The sequence below is a fragment of the Mesoplodon densirostris genome, chromosome 18 (assembly GCF_025265405.1).
Source record: "Mesoplodon densirostris isolate mMesDen1 chromosome 18, mMesDen1 primary haplotype, whole genome shotgun sequence".
NCBI lineage: Eukaryota > Metazoa > Chordata > Mammalia > Artiodactyla > Ziphiidae > Mesoplodon > Mesoplodon densirostris.
In genome coordinates, this window is record NC_082678.1 from 15,332,140 (window position 1) to 15,352,516 (window position 20,377).

General features: G+C 51.1%; 1 protein-coding gene across 1 annotated transcript; it reads right to left on the minus strand.

The window, feature by feature from the left end:
- Window positions 1–1,641: 1,641 nt before the first annotated feature.
- SLC26A11 (solute carrier family 26 member 11) lies at window positions 1,642–20,365 on the minus strand. The gene is made up of 17 exons (XM_060080828.1): window positions 20,261–20,365; window positions 18,963–19,177; window positions 18,205–18,397; window positions 17,733–17,818; window positions 15,709–15,788; window positions 14,484–14,626; window positions 9,878–10,053; window positions 9,363–9,435; window positions 7,640–7,690; window positions 6,463–6,523; window positions 5,773–5,828; window positions 5,438–5,578; window positions 4,692–4,819; window positions 4,260–4,359; window positions 3,675–3,808; window positions 3,268–3,340; window positions 1,642–2,473 (listed from the first exon to the last, which is right to left on the minus strand). Exons 2-17 carry the CDS (start codon window positions 19,173–19,175, stop codon window positions 2,382–2,384), a joined length of 1,800 nt encoding a protein of 599 aa, XP_059936811.1. The 5' UTR covers window positions 19,176–19,177; window positions 20,261–20,365; the 3' UTR covers window positions 1,642–2,381.
- Window positions 20,366–20,377: the final 12 nt, after the last annotated feature.

The window sequence follows — 20,377 nt, forward strand, 5'->3', positions numbered from 1 at the left end:
TCTGCCTTCATGTTCACATCGTGGTCTCCCTGTATATGCATATCTGTACCAAACCTGCCCCTGACCTTCTTTTTTTTTTTTTGACTGCGTGGTGCAGCTTGCAGGATCTCAGTTCCCGGACCAGGGACTGAACCTGGGCCATGGCAGTGAAAGCCCAGAAGCCTAACCACTAGGCAACCCTCCCCTTTTTATAAGGACACAGCCATATTGGATTAGGGCCCACTCTACTGTAAGTATGCACTTAACTAATTACATCTGCAATGACCCTAGTTCCAAATAAGGTCCCATTCTGGGTACTGCGGGTTAGGACTCAACATATGAACTTTGTGGGGCCGGTACACAATTCAACGCACAACAGACAGCACTGACTTGGTATCAGTCACGTGGCCACACTCACTACAGGGGAGGCAGGGAACTGCAATGGTGTTGGTGATGTCAGTGCCATAAGCACCACGCCAGCCAGTGGTGAGGAAAGGCTCCATCGACTGTGTCATCATCAGTACAGTCACACGGATCCCTGGTTTATAGACCAAGGCTCAGAGAGCTTGTCCGGCTGATGAAAAAGGATGATGGAACCCAGCCCTGCATCTTCTGACACCAAGTTCCAAATTCTTTCCAGGCAATTCTCCATGCTTCTTTTTTAAAATTTAATTTTTAAGTATACATCAATGTAATGCTCTTTGAAATATTAAACCATACAGATATGGTTACTGTCAACCCAAGAAGTAATCACAGTTACATGAGTTTGACGTTTATCCTTCCAGAACTTTAAAAAAATCTCATACATATATCATACCATCATTTAGTGGCTGTGTTTACACAAATGGTATCTTAAGATGGGTATCACTCTGCAACTTGCCTTTTTCACTCAAAAATCTGTTAGTACCTACACCAATTCATTCCTTGAATGTTCCATGGTCAAGACACTTAGGTTGCTTTCATTTTCCAAAATTGCTAACGAGGTTGTGATAAACATCCTTGGTCTGCTTCCCGGGAGACAGGCTTATGTTTTGCTAGAGTGGCTTCTGAGAAGCAAAGCTGCTGAGTCACAGATGGTGAGGGTTTTCAATGAAATTGGTCCCAGCTGAGTGTATCAACTGGCTACCCTGTGAATTGGATGATCTCTGGGTTCCAGAATGGGTGGGCTCAGAATGTGGGCACAGGCCAAAAAGGGACCACAACTCCCATCACAGCTCTGGGCAGGTGTTGCCCAGTGGGCAGAGCTTCAGGATACACTCGCCTTGTGGAAAAAGAGAAACTGCCTGAGGTAAGGAAAGGCTGCCTTGGGGCTGGCGGTGAACCGTTTAGCTGGCTGGTCAGGGTTCTGGAAGGAGAAACACCAGAAGATGGAGGACAAGGAATCTTCAAAGACTCGTGTATTATGGGCAGGCCTGGACCCCTGCTCTGCTCAGATACCGGCCAGAGTGGCCTGGGCAGAACATCGGTGGCTCTATGGCACTGCATCCAGGGCCATCTGCATGGTGAGTTCTTTCTCAAAGAGTCCAGGAGCACAACCTTCCTCAGCTAGGATTTACCTCTAAAAATTGATGGAAGTGAAATTTAAAACAGGCAAGTCCGTGTATGGAGAGCTTGCTAAGTAAATTATGATGCATATAGAATAAAATACCACGTAGCCATTGATAATCATGTATTCTGTTTATTATCACAACAAATAATTCACAGCAATGACCGCATGAAAATGTGGGTCACAGAGCACCATGGATGAAATGATCCCATTTACATGACTGTAAACAAATACCCACATGCTAACGTACACACATGTACGTGTACTGGAGGGAGGAGGTGTGGAGCTATCACCAAAGTGGATGGGGGGGATGGTTACCTGTAGTTTTTACAATAAGCATTTATGGTTTTTACAAAAACACCAAAGCTATACTTATTTTAATTTAGAAAACACAACGAAGTTATTTTTAATAGACACTTTAAGTCATTTGGCAAACCTTGGTTTTCCTCCCAACAACAGCTCAGCCGCCGCCATCAAGGGAACCCACCTGAGAGATGCCCGCCCTCCCCATTTCCCCTGAAATCCAGGAAGCAGCTGGGGCGAGAGGTCTCCTCTCCAAGACCAGGTTGAAATCCCTGCCCTTTTCTTTCTCAAGTGGTCTGCCATTCTAGAAAGCGTTCTCCAAATCACTCTTTAAAAAAAGAGTTCGCATACCAGGAAGAGCAGGGAGGTACTTTTTCAATCATCTCAGAGGAAGGGATGAGTCCCACCTGTGGACCCCCACGTAGTTGCCCTCCCCCTCCTCTGGGACACCTACTCAGGTTTCTCAGATCCATCTGCAAGGCGGCATCCGGCATCACAGTGACCAGAAACTTCCGTGAGACCCTCTGATGTCGGGCGCCCATCGGCAGCCCAATCAGGCCTTCAGCAGGGCGATCTTGTGTTCTGGAACAGAGTCTTCGCTGCCATTGTAGGGCTGGGTCCCTGGTTCTTGCTTCAGGTATTTCTCTGCAGAAAACACAAGGTTTCCAAACACTAAAAAAGCGAAGTGAGGATAGGTCAGTTCACAGAATGGGATTAAAGGCTGGCCTTTTGGGGGCCTCAAGCCTGGGGAGTTAAGGTCCCTGGGCCAATGTCTCCAGCCCTGGGCCGGTTTCACCTAAGTCTCCACCAGCACCTCACCACTCTCCAAGCCATGATAACCCTACTCACTGCTGGGCGGGTTCCATGGTGCAGCTGGGCCCAATCTGCTTATCCAGTTCCTGTGGATCAGCATCTGGCTGCTTTAGCAGCAAAATGGATGAATCGCACAGACACCAAGTTGAGCCAAGGAAGCCAAACACAGAAAGAACCCTCTTGATCCCACTACATGAAGTTCCACAACAGGCTACACTGACCGATGGTGGAAGAAATCAGAGCAGTGCTTACCCCTAGTGGGGGTCACTGGAAGAGAGAAAGAGGGAACTTTCTGGAACGATGGAGAAAAGCTACATCCTGACTGGACGCCCACTGCATCCATGTGTCAGGACTCAAACTCACATTTAGGATCTGTGCATTTCACTGTATGTAAACTGTGCCTCAATTAAAAACACACATACACTCCCAAAACATAAAACCCCAGAGCAGGAAGGCCCCCTGACAACCTGTCCACTGCCTCATCCTCATCGTCTGAGTGCTCCCCACTCTTGGACTCAAGCACTGACCCTCCAATCTCCCAGGGTTTCTGTCCTGCCGTCCTGACCCTGTGGGGTGTGGGCAGCCAGGCTGCCGTGGCTCTCACTCTGATGACTGGCCACACCCACCTGCTTCTTCCAGGGTGCAGAAGTACAGGACGCCCTTCAGGTCAGCTGACAGCAGGACACGGAGAACGGGGACCTGTGGGACAAATGGTGATTCCAGGTGGGAATGCTCCTGCCCTAGCAAGCCACATCACAGGCTAACTCACATCTCTGTAAGAGGAACACTTCTTAAGTGAGTATCTTCTGAAGGACATGGAGATGCGTGCTCTGCAAATACAACACATGATGTAACGGACACAAGCAGAGCTCTGCAGCCAGATGCCACAAGAATGGAGCCCAGCCGCCTTCTTCACTGTGTGGCACTGGGCAAGTCACTCAGCTTCTCTGGGCCTTGGCATCCTCACCTCGACATGGGAACGGTGACAACACAGACCTCAAAGGCTACTTCGAGAGCAGATGCTGACACCCACCTGCAGGCCAATGAGGGCGAGGGTGGCGCCCCGCTTGTGGAAGTCCTCCAGGAGCTCCCCGAGCCCCAGCACCACCGTGTAGTCAATGTTGCAGATGTGGGTGCAGTCCAGGGCTGCAGAGCGTGGCGGGGATGCTGGGGGGACAGGGGAGTGGTAACACCAGGCAGAGGCTGCCAGAAAAGGCTCTGGCCAGGGGCATATGGGGCCAAACAAGGACAGCAAGAGCTCCTCCCCAGTGGGGACGGGAAGGGGAAAGGACAAGGACCCAAAACATTAGCTGTTTGGAGAAAGCAACAACCATTTCCTTCATAGGGCAGGCAAACAGACCCCTTTCTCCCCTAAATACCAAATCCTGGAAGGAGTGGGCCCTCAGGAACACGTTGGGAAACTGCCACCCTTGCTGCATGCACACACGGTGCGGGGATGTCCACTGGACGCCACTCTGAGACGCCAGAGACCCCCAGGACCCAAGGACAGGTGAGCTCCTTCCTGACAGCTGAGAGCAGGGTCTTGGGGTCCAGCAGGAACTCCTGCTGAGTGGGTGGCGGGGAGCTGGGGGTGACCGCAGCCCATCTGGCCACATACTTTCCAGAGCCCGGCTCAGTAACGCCTCCCGGAGGGTTTCGATCGCAGGGAAGTGCAGACCGCTCGCCGGCTGCAGGACCAGCATCGGGCCCTCTGACACCTGGGGACAGTGGGTGGGGGAAGCCAGTGAGCCCTGGAGGCAAGTTCAACAGGGCAGCTCTTCCAGGCCTAGGGTGGGCGGGAGGGTGCAGAGCTGGCAGGACCCCCACCTGTGCTACAGCCCCATGCACAGCAGGACAGCACTGTGGGGTTATGACCAGAAGGTCAAACCAGCCGCTAGGTGAATGGTCACTTGGCAGTGCCTCGGGCCACAACCACACCAAGAGCTCAAAATGCAAGACAGTGGGGTCAAAGGGTCTGCCCATGGCATGTTTCACCCCACCGGGCCCCCTGAGCCCAGCAGGTCCCCCTCAGGGAGACCAGATGGGCTACCTGTATCTTGGGTCTGGCCACGGAGTGCAGGAGAACCAGCATGGACACCAGGGTCCCTGCCAGGATGCCGTACTGGACCTCCCAGAAGCAGAGCAGGAACGTCACACAGAGGGGCAGCAAGTCCAGCCCTGGGAGAGGGGATCCAGCTGAGGAATGGCCCCTCCTCAGCGAGCTCGGCTCCCAGCTACCCGAGCCCCCTGACAAGAGACACCTCGTGCGTGGCTTTCCTCATAATGAGTGAAGGTGTCATGGACCCCAAACAGCTCCCGAGGGACCCCCATCCAGAGACCTGGGGACTGATGCTTCTGACAGGCCATGCCAGCTCAAGGATGTGTCAGAGGCAAGAAATCCCTCCCTACCTGGGCAAGGGGCCCTTAAGACCTGCCTGATCGGCCTGGTCCCCTGCCCCTGGGAAGAGGTCCCAGTGGGCAGTTCTCAGGGGACCAAGGGAAAAGGGATATGAGGACCAGGGAGGCACCAAGCCTTCTCTTAGATGCAGAAGCCACATAAATCCCTTAACTGCTTTGAAAACCAAAAGAGAACAAAAACTTGTTACGGTAAAGGAATTGCAGGTTCCGGGAAACCTTGAGCTGCTATGACCAGTGGAGAAAGGGAGGCTATGACATGGGCTCTGCTGGTCACCCCAAAGCCCCCATCGCTCCCCCAGCTGGGCCAGCCTTGGCAGCAGCCAACGGCAGAGGAAGGATCATCGATAACCTTGGTGCCGACGGACAGGAGATACATACTCTTCACTCGCCAGAGCGTCCCCACGATCTTGGTGTCGAACAGGGGGACCACAGCCATGATAATGACAGCAGCCAGAGCAGACTTGGGGATGTAGTAGAAGAGTGAGGTCAGGTAGTCGAGTGACAGCAGCACCAGGGCTCCTGCAGGGGCGTGGGGTGCTGTGACCTCATGGCCCTGCCGCCCCGACCCCCACCCAGCAAGGAGTCCCTGCTCTGGGGCACACAGCCAGGTGCCAGAGCCGACGGCACCCGCACCCCGGGCTCCCTCCACTCCTCTCCTCCTCTCTCACTGTGGCGGACACGGGGAACACAGTGTCTGTGCAAGGGGTGCTCACCTGTCATCAGGCCCCCTGCTGGGGTGCACACCCCTGACTGGGCATTCACAGCCGTCCTGGAAGGCAACAGAGACCCGTTAGTGGCTGTCAGGCTGGGAGAGCAGGGAGGCGAGGGGCCACAATCCCTCCCACCTCCACTATCTTTCAGGACTTAACTCCAGCACCAAGATGCTGGGAGCATTTCCATGCACGGGGATCTTTTTTTTTTTTTTTTTTTGCGGTACGCGGGCCTCTCACTGCTGTGGCCTCTCCCGTTGCAGAGCACAGGCTCCGGACGCGCAGGCTCAGCGGCCATGGCTCACGGGCCCAGCCGCTCCGCGGCATGTGGGATCCTCCCGGACTGGGGCACGAACCCGTGTCCCCTGCATCGGCAGGCGGACTCTCAACCACTGCGCCACCAGGGAAGCCCCCACGGGGATCTTTTTAATGTTAAACTGCAGCACCGTGTATTGGGGTAAAGAAGACCAGCCAAGATGGTGAGGGAAGCAGAGAGCCCCCTCCTGTCTCCCCATAGACGTCGTCACAGCTGACCAAGGGAGAGAGGACCAATGTGGAGAAAAGTGAAAACGGCCTCAGGACGTGGGCAAGGGCCCAGCAGGGGGAACCTGGTTCTTCAAGCTGGACAAGGACACTCTGTCCTGGGCGGGGACCTCCCTGGAGACACAGGGAAGGGGGAACGTGGTGACTCACCGACCAAAGCTGCCTGTGACCGGGTAGGAGGAGAAGAGAGAGCCCAGGATGTTCGTCAGGCCTGTGGAGAAACGGAAGGAAAAAGATCATCCAGGATGAGAAGAAGCATAAAATAGAGAGAAAAAGGAGAGGAGGAGGAAGGAGATAAAAACCAGAAAGGAAACAGGAAGACAGAAGGTGAGAGGAACTACCCAGTGGGGCATCCTATATCTGGTTCTCTCTCCCTCTAGGAAGGTCAAACCATGATCTTTGCCAAGTGCGCTGAGATTGATTCTAGCTATAAAGCAGTTCTGACCCAAGCCTTGCCTGTGTGAGTGAAATATACCTTTTCCCATGTATAACAGAATGAGGAATCGTTCCTGCCCAGAAAGGGGGATGGCTGAGTAAGGCAAGTGTGCACAGACAGGCCTGAAGTGCCCAGTATGCCTGCGGGCATCCCTGCTACTCTGAGTTCCTTTAAACCCACACTTTCACGAGATGACCAGCCAAGGTGAATGGGAGGTCATGGCCAGTAAGCTGCCTTCCCTGCGTGCCTCTGATTAACCTGTACTGCAAACAGCCATGCCCGGAACCTGGCTGGGACCTCAGAATGGAGGTAACTGGCCCAAGTTCATCACCATCAGCTCGTCAGCACCCACCTCACCCAGGGGCCTTCACAAAGACCACCATGGTCTCCTTGGCTCCGCAAACCCATAACTGGTCACAGGTTCAAGGCCTGCTCTCGAGACAGCTCAGGTGTCACCTGGGATGCACCGCTCCACAGTCAGGAAGCCTGGGGCCCACCTGAGTTCTCACTCATCTGCCAGCCCCTCCTGGAGGGAGGCACAGGGTGAGGCACAGGCAGCCAAGATCCCACACAATCAGCAGGCTCACCTGAGATCCTACCTGGCCACATTCCTCAGCAACCTGACCATTGCCCTGGAAGCCCCCACCCCCAGCCCAGGTGGAACATTCCAGGCGTTCCCAGGCATAGAACAGGCCACAGCCCTCAGGGTCTGGTACACAGCAGGTGCTCAGTGAGCCTCAGTCAGACACTAGATGTCGGCACCCTACTCCTAGGGATTAAACTGAACCACCTGAGATGGGAGAATGGGCCCCACTCGGACCAGCTCTGCACCCTGCGTGTCGGCACCTCCACCACCCAGACCCCGAGAGCCACCCGCCACTGGAGTCTTACCGATGGCCAGCAGCTCCTGGTTGGCATCAATACGGTAATTATTTTGAGAAGCTATAAAGAGGACAATAAAAACACTGTCACTAGATACATATCATCAAGAAACTGTCTATGAAATGATAAAACAGGCTACCAATTTCCCCCTACAGCATTGTCTATGTTTGTAAATAGAAGGTACAAACACAGATAAAATATATACATATATGCAAATGTATACACGTCTTTGTGTGTTTACAAAAAAAAAAAGACGTAGAGTGAAATGTTAGCAGTTAATTGGGGTAGTGAAGGACATTACAAGTGATTCGTTTTTTAATCCATTTCTGAACTTTCAATATCTGTGCAACAAACATGTATTGCTTTTATAATAAGGGAAAGATGTTTTAAACTAAAAAGCTCTCTGGTTGCAAGTCAAGATGACTAGAATGTCTCAGATGAGGCCCAGAGACATGAGCGGGAAGATTTAGGGAGAAATTATGGAGCGGCATGAATATTAAGACAGTGGTTGGTAAACTTTCTGTAAAGGGCCAGACTGTCAATATTTTAGGTTTTGAGGGTCACACCCTCTGTCACAACTGCTCAACTCCCCGTTATAGCACAAAGCAGCCATACAACACGAAACAAGTGAACAAGAGATCATCTTCCAATAAAACCTTACTTGTGAACTGAAATACAAAATTTCATGTGTCATCAAATCCGAATCTTCTTTAGATTTTTTTTAAACATTTAAAAATGCAAAAACCATTTGCAGGTGATGGGCAGCAGGCTGTGGTTTACTAAACCTTGATTTAAAAGCAGGGCAAGCTTTACAAATGAGCACAGGAAGTCAGCTGACTTCAAAAGAAAATGGAGAGTTTTCTAAGTAATAGACAAGATGAGTAAAATCTGTCACATGCAGATTCCGAGATATGCCCCTCCACATTAAAAAAAAAAAAAAAAGGATCAGAAAAATAAAAACTGAACAAGAAAGATGTGAGCTGAACAGGTCGCAAACTGAAATGCAGCGTGGTCTTGAGCAACTGCTGGTGTTTGGAAAGGAAAACCCTTTATAATGAACACTGGTTTATAGTCTCCTCGGAATGGTCTAAGGATCCAGATGCTGGAACTTCAAAGAAGGAAACATAATCCTGGCACAACCTGGGCTGGGCAGTGAACACAATTTAGGTAGTCATAGTAACATACATGTCATATATCTGAATTTTAACCTTTAGAGTCAAATTAGATCCAAACAAAGGACTTAACCCTCTTATAGAACAGAAGAAACACATCATCCTCATGGACAACACAGAACAAAAGTCCAGGGACCTAAGACAGAAGCAGGGACACATGAAAGGTTTGGCAGCCTCAGCTCAGGCAGAGGGAATCAGTATTGAGCAGCAAACATATAAGTAGATTAACGCTTCCCAGCCTCTCCAGGGGTCGGGAGGGGACAGGCCAGGTGTGCTCAGACACTCGGAAAGGGCACCTTGTCAAATTTTTAGGAACTTTGCTAACAGGGTATCAAATACAGCTATTATTACCAATTAAATGAAAACTGTCAATTAAATAAATTATATTAAAAACAAATACTTAAAAAAATAATACTTTTAAAAAAGCATGTATTACTCAGATAAAAATTCAAAGTTTTAAAAATCAAAGCAGATAAAAAGCAAGCAGGAGATCAGGCAAGCAAGGTAGGCTGGGCTCCGGGTTGAGGTGCCAGGGAGGGCATGGGTGGTGAGCATCTTACCAAAGGATTTGGCCACTGCAATGCTCTCCAGGAGGCCCATCAGGGGCACCACGGCCAGCCCGGCCCCCATGCCCTGAGAGAGGAGAGAGGGATGGTGAGTGACCCTCTGGGGAAGGACAGAAGAGGTCTGACCAGTCAGTGACCTGATAAGGTAGGCACTGGCTCGTCCATGTCTGACAAAAGCAAACATACTTCAGCTGCAGGGCTGTGAGCTCACACTGCAAGGAACATGACACACAGCAGAACACAACAAATTCCTGCTCTACCAGCATCCACGATGGCAGGAACAACCCTGGGCTCAAGGTAGAAAAATAAATGCGGTGCCCTGTGAGGTTGTGCCTAATCTGGAACTCATTCCTACCTGTACCTGCACCAGAGACGCCCCTTCCTGAGGACAGCAGTCCTAGCTGAGTTCAGAGCTGCCTGTCACTAAGCGGATGCATTAGGAGATAGAACCAGGCCCAGGGGCCACTGCGGCCTCTGCCAAGCTGGCCTGGCTCCCTGTCTCTACCCACCTGTACCATCTCGGTGAAGGAGATCGTCCCGTTGGCAGTGGTCACTGAGAAGGGAGGGATGTGGGCATCAGGGAGCCCCTCGGGTGTCTTCCCAGTTAGAACAAAAGGCTGGTATCCAGTCACCTGGAAGGAGTATGCGACCAGGGCAGCAAAGGAGACCACCAGGGCGTTGCGAGCTAGGACAGGGGGAGAGACTGTCAGTGAAACATGGATCGTCTGGGTAACTGGGGCAAATACACCTCAGGAGGTGAAAGACCCCACCCCAGCCTGGGAAACAGCATGGATACAAGCAACCGTATGGCAGGCATGAACACATGACACCATGAAAAACGCACAATGGGGAAACAGAGGAGTGGTGACACACAGGACCAGCACACATTATCATCTACTGGTCACCAGTGATTGCACGGTCAAAGGCAGAACTGGAAAGACAGATCAGATCTCCCAAGGTGATGCCACTTTGAAGATGGAGAAACAGAGCAGGTTTACTCTGCTGCCTAAAACAACTAAAAACTGGACAAAATATATGGAACAACAGCGTCTGTGTATATATACCCAAATATCTCCCAAACTGACCTTCTAGAAATGAAAACCGTAACGTCTGAGGCAAAAAATACACTGAATGGATTAAAGACAGATTAGATATTACAGGAAAAGGACTAGTGAAACTGAAGATGTAGCAACAGAATCTCCTCAAAATGAAACACACAGAAGAAAAGAAAGATTGAAAAATTGTACAAAGCATCAGTAGCTGTGGAACAATTTCAAGTAACCTAATATGTGTCAGAGTCCACAAAGAAAGACCGTGGAGTGGCACGGGGAGATAGCACAAGGATTTGAAGAAATAATGGCTGAGTATTTTTCCAAATTTGATAAAAACTGCAAACCTGCATAACCAAGAAGCTCAGTGAATTCCAAGGACAAGACACATGGGAAAAGAAAAAAAAAAAGAAACTACAACAAGGCACATCATAATCAAATTGCCTAAAGCCAATGATAAAGAGAGTTGTTTTTTGTTTGTTTGTTTGTTTTTTTTTTGGCTGTGTTGGGTCTTCGTTTCTGCGTGAGGGCTTTTTCTAGTTGCGGCGAGCGGGGGCCACTCTTCATTGCGGTGCGCGGGCCTCTCACTGTTGCGGCCTCTCTTGTTGCGGAGCACAGGCTCCAGACACGCAGGCTCAGCAGCTGTGGCACACGGGCTTAGTTGCTCCGCAGCATGTGGGATCTTCCCAGACCAGGGCTTGAACCCGTGTCCCCTGCATTGGCAGGCAGATTCCCAACCACTGTGCCACCAGGGAAGCCCAAGAGAATATCTTAAAAGCAGCCAGAAAAAAAGGTCATATCTAGAGGAATGAAAGTAAGAATGACAGCAGACTTCTTGTAGGAAACAGAGCAGGCCAGAAGACAGGAGAACAGCATTTTTAAAGTGTGGAGGAGCAAAGTATGTCTAGAATTCTATATCCAGCAAAGCTACCCTCCAAAAGGAAAGTAAAACATTGACTATTTTGGACATACAAAAGCTGAAAGAATTCACCACCAACAGGCCTGAACTACAGGAAACAATATAGAAGGTTCTCCAGGCAGAAGGAAAATGATACAGATGGAAATCTGGATCTACACAAAGGAATGAAAAGCACCAGGAAGATGCATAATGTGGGAAGATATAACAGACTTTGTTCTCCTTACTTATACATCTTTAGAAGTAACTACATATTTAAAGTGGAAACAATAATAACGACTGAGGGATTTAAAACACATGTTAAAGAAAAATATATGACAACCATAGCACAAAGGCTAGAAGAGGAGAAATGGATGTATCTGGTCATAATGTTCTTATATCATCGTGAAGTGGGAATGTATACTGTATTAAGATACAGATGTATATAATAAACCCTAAAGCAACCACCAAAAACAAACAAGCAAAAACAAAAACACACACACAGCAGTTATAGCCAATAAGCCAATAAAGGGAATAAAAAAAGAATCATAGAAAAATATTCAATCCAAAAGACAACAGAAAGAGAGGAAAAAGGGAACAAAGAAGAAATGAGACAATAGGAAACAAAGCAATATGGTAGATCTAAAGCTAGATACATCAATAATCACATGGAATGTAAACATTACCCCACCCCCCAATGAAAAGGCAGAGATCATCAGATTGTATTAAAAAACAAAACCCATCTATATGCTTCCTACAAAAAACACACTTTAAAAATAAAGACACAAATAAGTTAAATAGGTTTAAAGTAAAAGGATGGGAAAACATATGCTAATACTAACCAAAAGAAAGCTGGAGCAACTCTACATGAAAGTAGAGCTCAGAGCAAAGAATGTTACCAGGATAAAGGGTGTCATTTCCAGAGAAAATTATAATCCTACACATGTATGTACGTACGTTTGTTCTCTGACAGTAATGGAATTACGTTAGAAGTCAGTAGCAAAATACTAATTAAAAAATCCCCAAATATTTGGAAACTAATTCCTAAAAGGCTCCTGGATAAAAGGGTAAATAATCCACAATTCAAAAGAGACGTCAAAATGGAAATTAGAAAGTATTTAGAACTAAGTGAAAATGAAAACACAACCTATCAAAATTGTGGGATGCAGCTAAAGCAGTGCTGAGTGGGAAATTTATGACCCTAATCACTATATTGGAAAAGAAGGAAGGTCTCAAAGACCTCAGCTTCTGCCTTAAGAATTTGAAAAAGAAACGTAATTCAAAATCAGCCAATGCAAGGAAATAATAAAGATCAGATCAAAATCTACTAACGAGAAAACAAAAGCAATAGAAAGATCAATGCAATCAAAAGCTGGTTCTGTGAGATAAATAAAATCGATACACTTCTAGATAATTGATCAGGAAAAAAAGGGCAAGTGACCTGGGAGCAAGTCCTCACTCTGCCTGCTCCTAGATATGTGACCTTGAGAAGTCTTATTTGGTTTCTCCGTTTTACCTTTCAGAGCCTCATTTTCCTCACTGGCAACACAGGGAAAATAATACCCCATCCTTAAGGCTGCTATGAGAATCAAAAGAAGTAATGTTTGTAAAATGCTTTATAAGCCATCCACCACTGTATGTCAGATTACAGCTCATTCAATTTCTGCAAGTCTCTACTTTTTCATCTGCAAAAGGGGAGAAATGACAACTATTCCACCTGTACCCCACAAGAGTGTTCTGGGGCTAAACAAATTCTCTACGAATTGCTAAACAAACACAAGGTACTACTATAGGTTAACCTGTCCTCACTCAGCTAAAATACAAGCTGAAACGATGACTTTTTAATAAACATAGTTGGGTGCTCAGTAACTAGTTTCCTAAGGATACACCACATATCCTGGAGAGAAAGAAGACAGTAGTCCCTGAGAAGCCTACAGGGTTTTGGAGCAGCATTTCTCAGACCTCAGTGTGCCTACAAGTCACCTGACAAGCATGTTAACGTGCAGATTCTGCGTCAGAGGTCTGGGCGGGCCTGAGAACCTGCATTTCCAACAAGCTCCCAGGGGATGCCTGTGCTGCTGGTCAGAGGCCACACTTTGAGTGTTAAGTTCTGGGCAACAGAGCCTGTTTTCACTATTTTACAGATGACTGTACTAAAGCTCATAAAATTTTGACAAGTGACTCATGCAAGTGCCAGGTACGTGGCTAAACTAGGACTTGAAACCACTAGTTTCACCATAAACCCAGTGCTCTTCCACCCTCCCAAGTGCTCAGCGTTTACCCATGGCCTCCGGGCTGCAGAATGGCGTCTGGTGAGTGACTCTTGGGACTGGGGACCAGCTGGAGAAGCTGGAAGTAACTCAAGGGCTGAAATCTAGCCACCCCCTCCCTTCCACAACTGGCTGGATTTCGTGGCCATGGAGCAGTAGGGCCAAGCGGGATGATTTCCATTCCCCTCAGCTCTGGAAAGGCCCAGCAGATATCAATGCTTCCTTGCTTTGCTGTACCTGCCATTCTCTCTCTGTGTCACCTACTGGCAGCTCAGTGGAGAGATGTCCATCCCCACCCCCACCCTGAGATGGCCCTCCAACCAGCCAACGGTTCCACTAACTCTCCTCATCTTGCCACCTTTTACTTCAGCCTTTCTTTACAGGTCCTCTGGTTAACTGCAACTCAACCTGCTAATTCCAGGCCTGAAGCAAAATGTTTACCCTTTGCAGCTACACAATTAAAACAGGACCAGTCTGTCTCAGTGGAACTTGCTTTCTCCCCCAGAGACCTGTCAGAGTTTCTCAACCTTAGCACTGCTGACACCTTGGGCCAGATCATTTTTTTGCCATGGGAAACTGTACATTGCAGGATGTTTAGTAAAATCCCTGGCCTCCACCCATCAGAAGCCAGAAACAGTCTTGCCCAGTAGTGTCAACCAAAAATGTCTCTGAACATTGCCAAATGTCCCCCGGGGGCGGGGGGGGGGGAGCAAAATCATCCCTAGCTGAGAACTTCTGCTGTTAAACAGAGTTCTCAGCCCTGGATGCGTATCAGAACCACTTAGCGAGTGACGTGAAGATCTCTAGGGATGGAATTCCGGTTCCTGGGGTGACTACAATGTGAGGCCAGGTTGTGCAGGACAAATCTGGAAATGGTCCCTCAGCCAGAAGGCCCCCTCACCTGTGGTGGCAGTCCAAACCAACCCATGGCTGAGCCGCACGCCAGTGGGCATCTCGGGATGGACGGGAGGCACGTGGTCCCGCATCAGCTTTAGCACGAGCAGCAGCACCATGCAGACCAGTCCCAGCACTGCATCGCCCACCCTGCAGACAGACACCAGTCACCGCCCAAACCTGCTGATAGCACAGGCCTTCTGGCCTTTGGTTTCTGCTGGAAAATTTTCTCTCGAATGCTCTTTTTGTTTTTTCCTAAGTAACCTGTGTGCCTGTTCCATTTCAAAACTTTATTCAAAACTTAGTAGGTACACATGCCCTGGGAGCTGAAGCCCAGATCACAGTGGTAGCCGTCCGTAGGCACGCTACCAGCTCACGTTTTTAGTCACATAGCTCTCTAGGCTACACGTGTCTCGTCAGTTCCGGGAGATTCACTCCTGACTGCCGATGATGCTCTCTGACCGGTCCATCTCCATCTCCACTGCCTCCCATGTGGCTGACCCCCACCAGGTGCATCTTATGGGCCACGAAACCTCAGCAGCAGATCAGAAAGGGAGGAGAGGATGGTCACAGGGTCTCCCCCACTCCCTCTAGGCAGCTCCCCGTACAGCTCCCCCCAGGTCACTTCTTCCTCTTGCCCCTCCAGCCAGAGAGGTGTTTTGGCCTCCAGCTGGGCTCATCGAGCTGCATCTCCTATTTGTCCCTTTAACCTGCTTGCCGAGAGAAGCCCCTCCATTTGAGTGATGTGCTTGCTGTAGGAACTCTCTCCACCTGCCACCCGTCTGCTGGCACCTGCCTGTCTGTTGGTCCCTGCCTTCCCTTGCCCTGTGGTTCTCTTGCTCACTGAACTATGAACTCCTTGAACGAGAGACCACCTGCCCTTCCTTCATATGGTCTCTCCTCACTTCGACCACAGGAGAAAGCCCTGCATGGGGTCACGCTGACTGGCACACTGGACTGACCAGAGCAGAGCTTCTCAAGCTTCAATGTGCCACGTGGGCCTCTTGTTAAGCCGACTGATTCAGCAGGTCTGGGCCGGCCAGACTGTGCTTCTAACCAGCTCCCAGGTGATGCCGATGATGCTGCTCACGGGACCCCTGTTTGAGCAGCAAGATCCCAGAGGATTGGAATAAATGCCACCTGGGAGTGGAAATGGGGAGGGAACTGGGAGAGGGATCTAGAAGGAAGAGTTTACTTATGGGGGCGGGGGGAGAAACACAGCCAGCCGGTACCTGGTCTCTCCGATGTTGTGGAAAGTGTAATACACTTGCAGAAAAAACTGCCTGGAGATGTGCTGCAGTCCCAGCAGGTTCTGTCAAACAAGAGATTCTGATTAGACAACCTTCTGCTATATAAAGGCCCGAAACCCATCCCTTGCAGCACCTCAATACTGTTCCAAACCTGGAACCCCCTACCCCTCCAAGGGCCCTTCCTGGGGGAAAACATCTCCTGGCTCTCCCAATTCCCAAAGTCCCCAAGGGGAGGAGATCAAAGTTAACCCCCGCGGGGGGGAAGTGGGGGCGCTGACAGTATTTCACAATGTTTCAGTTGTAGCACATCTTTGCAAATTACTTTCCTGAGGAAAATCAGACTGAGCGACCTCAAACCAAGGAGACTGGTTCAACTGCTCCGTGGTCGGGGCCCGGCCCGCCCCCTCAGGCCCGGCTGCCATCTGTTCGTGGTACCATTCATCACTCAGTGGCCCGCCCTTCACAGCACAGACCCCACCGCCATTAGCCCGAGGCCGCATCCGTCATTCGGAGGCCCGCCCATCGGGGACCGCCCCCTGTCAGAAGGGAAAGTCTCGCCATGAGGCGGGCAGACCTGCACGGGCGGGGGTGGAGGGGACGCCGAGGTCCTTGGAGGAGGGCTGAGGGGACCCCGCCAGGTCGGGGGTCCTCAGGTGGGAGAAGGGGCGCCACTCTGTACTTTAGTTCTTTATCTGGTTGGGATCAGAAGGGGAGGTCGAGGCCCAGACTCCCAAGGCAATCAGGCTCCAAGGACCCCAAAACCCACTGTGCACACAGCCCCCGAAGGGGAAGGGCAGACACAGACAGCAGCTTCTGTCCTGGGCAGGGACTCCTGTGTGGGCAGGTCAAGAGGACCCCCACCCCAGCCTAGAGGCTCTCAGATGACTGTCATGACCTAGTCAAGGTTTTGAAGACAGGGACCTAGGGTTGCCAAATACAAATGCATAAAGAAGCTACCCTCTCACTGTGTTATGAAAAAAGAACATTCTTGACACTAAAAATGAAAGATAATGTTTCCAGAATAAAGGACAGAGCATCCCACGAAACAGCACTCGCCAAGCTTACCCTGACATATGTGTGTACATAATCTATAGTTCGAATTTACCCACATTGTTCTAGGCTGTTTCCTCCTAAGTGGAGATAGTAATAAGCCTACCTCCCAGAGGACTTCTGAGAACTAAACATAGGGAGAGTTTAACCCAGCACCCAGTGACGCGTCAACTACTTTATTCTCTCTCACACGTACCCTCTTGGGCTTCATGTTCTTACTTTCTCATTCGGCCTCCATCCGCGAAGACTGTCACAGGCCAGACTGAAGCAGAGCCTGACTGTCGGAACCACACCATGGAGAGGGGTGCGTGCGTGCGTGCGTGCGTGTGTGTGTGTGTCCCTGAATCTGTACGATTCAGCTCAGTTTCATTCTGTACACCCAAGCACAGCTCCGGGCGGCCACGTTGGAAGTAAAACAGTGCCTGCCTTCCAGGTACGCAGAACCCAATGGAAGGAGAGTAAATGATATCCTCAGATAACCAATGATCACTGATTCCAACACTTCTCATATGTGTTTAAACAGAAACATAAAAAGGCACGATACTTGAGAAACATTAAACAAAAAATTGGAAAAGACAGACGTAAAAGTGAAATCACCTAGCTAAATTAGCTTGGGGAGCAAATTGCTTGTTGGAATTTTAGCAGTACACTCGTGACTTGTAAAGGCCCAACGGTTCAATATACAGTAGGGGCAGGACTCTGTGACGTGAACCAAGCACTCAGGCATGACAACTGCAGCAAGAGCGGGGGCTGTCATTACTGGTCCCCCAAATTACCTGTTGTAGAACTTGGCCATCACTCAGTGTCTCCCCCAAAGGATGATTTTATTAATGGAAACTCATGCCAGCACAACAGGCTCTGAGCCTCAAAATAGCAAGAGTCTGACCCACACATATCAGGACCTGGTCCTGGTCCTGCTAGCCAGCAGATGCCCCAGGGCCAACTAGGGTGCCTACCTTAATCTGCCCGAAGCCGATGATGATGGCGGCAGCCGAGGTGAAACCTTTAATGACGGGACAGGAGATGAAGTCCAGCAGGAACCCTGGACAGCCAAGAGGGAACACCAAGCTGGTCCCAGCCCCACTGGGTCAGTGTGGGCTGGGAGAGGTGGTATGGGTGGGATTGGGTCTAAAGACTAGTGGCATACCCTGTGTGGGCTGGTTTGGAGAGCAGGAAAGAGACTAGGGACTGAGGCCCTGGGCACTTCTCAAAGTGTCCTGGCCCCTGAGCACAATAGAGGAGAGCTGACAGCCACCCTCTTGACACACACACACAGACAGACAGACAGACACACACACGGATAGCCCTTGGAATGCAAAGAAGGAAATGCTGAAGGCAGGGCATCCCCAGAAGGAGGTGCCTCGGTACCCCAGGAAGAGCAGAACTGCAACCCCCCGTCCCCATGACAGGAAGGTCTGAGTGTCTTACCCAAGCGCAGGAACCCCATGCCTAATTGGATGCAGCCCGACAGAAAGGCCAGCAGCACAGCATAGGCAGGCTCGCGGAAGGTGTAGAAGGAGACCAGGAGGGACATGATGGCCGTGGGGCCCAGAGTCACATCTCGGGAGGTACCCAGAAAAAAATATACGAAGCACCCCATGAAGGCAGAGTAGAGGCCGTACTGTTGGGCAGAGAGAGCAATGAATATACAGGAGGCACACGGCACCCCCACAGGGTCCCTGGTGTAGCTGGTTAAGCACAGGGATCTGTGTGGTCCACTGTGTATTCTGGGCACAGCAGCACATACAGGCAGGGTCAACTGCTCACCCTGTTACCCAAGGTTGTGAACCTACAGTGACTACGGGGCCTCTTTCCTACCCACACCCAACTGGGGCCTCGTGTCCTTATGTCTGAGCCTGTGATTCTGAGAAAGCATTCTTAAAGCCAGAGTGAGTCATCCCACTGGCCCCATCAGGCAATCCAGAACTAGCTTGGTGCCCGTGTGTGACAAGCATGACAAGAGGGGTTACAGGAGCACGCGTCTGCCCAAAGGCAGTCACGTGCTCTAGGTTGTAAACTAAGGCTTCTTGGGCCCCATGGGACTGGAGCCCAGGGTGCCCCCCCCCCCCGTCTGGAGGGAATACTATGCATGCATTTCTACTCTGCTCCTGGGTGAACACTAAGGCCTGGAGTGGGGTCAGGCTAAGGGGAAGGGATGTGGTGGGCAGCAAGGGCACACATCTCACCTGGGGAGGGAGTCCAGCCACCTCGGCATAGGCCAGCGCCTGGGGAATGACTGTGAGCCCGACTGAGATCCCAGCGATGAAGTCCATCTTCAGCGCGTGCCAGGTGTAGTCAGGCAGCCAGGCCAGGAAAGGCAGCCTCTTCTGCATGGTCGCAGTGGACCAGCAGCAGGACATCGGGGCAAAGCCCTTGGGCGGCTTCATAGTAGATGACATGTCTAGGAAGAGTGGTGGGGGGGCGGGGGGACACAGACCAGCAGTCAGGGCCTGGGCTTCAGAAAACCCAGCAATAGGGTGAGAGTGAGGGTGAGGTCCAGAAACATCAGGAGATGCGCAATCGGTCTCCTCTCACCCGGGGGGAGGAGCTAGATGCGTTAAATCTTCCCTCACCTTGCTGATCTGAGTCAGGAAACCAATAGCCTGTGCAAAGAAGGCGTCAACCAAAGGTGGAGTGCCCCCCGCCACCGACTGCTCTCCCTTAACCCCACCTGCCCACACCCTAGGTGCCTTCTCTTCCTCCATCGACTCTGGCCAGAAAAAATAAATGATTTCTCACTGAGAAGTTCAAACACTAAGCACTAATTAGACTCAAAGTTTCTCCTCCCAGGAGAATTTGTTTCCTTTTTTTACTCCCCCCCCCAGGAAATTTAACGGGGAGCAGTGCAGAGAAAAGCAGGCCCACGGAGATACCCACACGTAGCTGGCGAGGAGTAGGTGGGGTGACTGGAAGCCCTGAGGTTTTCCAAGTGCGCAGCATAGCAGGCTCCACCCACTACGGCAGACTGCGGCGCTGCGGTGGTGGGAGGGCTCCCATCCTGAAGCTGCGCATCATCCCAACCCCCACCTGTGGCGTCTACATCCTTAGAGGAGCCTTAGGTATTCTAGTTGGTTCTGAAAGAACGTCAGAAGCTCCCCCCAAGTAATTCACGGCGCGCATCCTCTAGGGTCCTGGTGCTCCTGGCGCGCAGCGCCCGTCCCAAACCACCCCCAGCCCCGGTGGGGCTGCTCTGGACAGAACCGGCCCCCCACCCCCGAAGCCGCTTGCCCCGGACGCTGGGGTCTAAGAGGGGGACCCCACACCGTCTGCCGGCCGGTGGCCTGCCGGCCCCAGCAAGGCGGAGGATGGCGGGGACCTGGGTGGGGATGAGGTGGGTGGGGAGCGGGGTCCCCGCGGGACGCGCCCGTACCCTCGGACGACTTGCCGCCCCCCCAACGTCGGCCGCCCACCAGCGACCCCGGCCCATGCCCTGGCAACTCGAGCACCCGGCCCCGGGCTCCGCCGCCGTCAGCCACGCACTCACCAGACGCCACAGCTCGGGGTCTTCCGTCGTCTCCGCAGCGGGTCTGCAGAAACCGCAGAGGTTGGGGGAGCGGGAGCCGGAGCCGGGGCGGGTCCTGGGCGGGTCCTGATGTACACG

Coding starts and splice junctions, on each gene's coding strand:
- SLC26A11 (XM_060080828.1), bottom strand. CDS start 19,175: ATGTCATCTACTATGAAGCCGCCCAAGGGCTTTGCCCCGATGTCCTGC. Junction 17,819..18,204: donor CATGGGGTTCCTGCGCTTGG/GTAAGACACTCA, acceptor TTGGCTGTCCAG/GGTTCCTGCTGGACTTCATC. Junction 15,789..17,732: donor TCGGCTTCGGGCAGATTAAG/GTAGGCACCCTA, acceptor CTTGTTTGACAG/AACCTGCTGGGACTGCAGCA.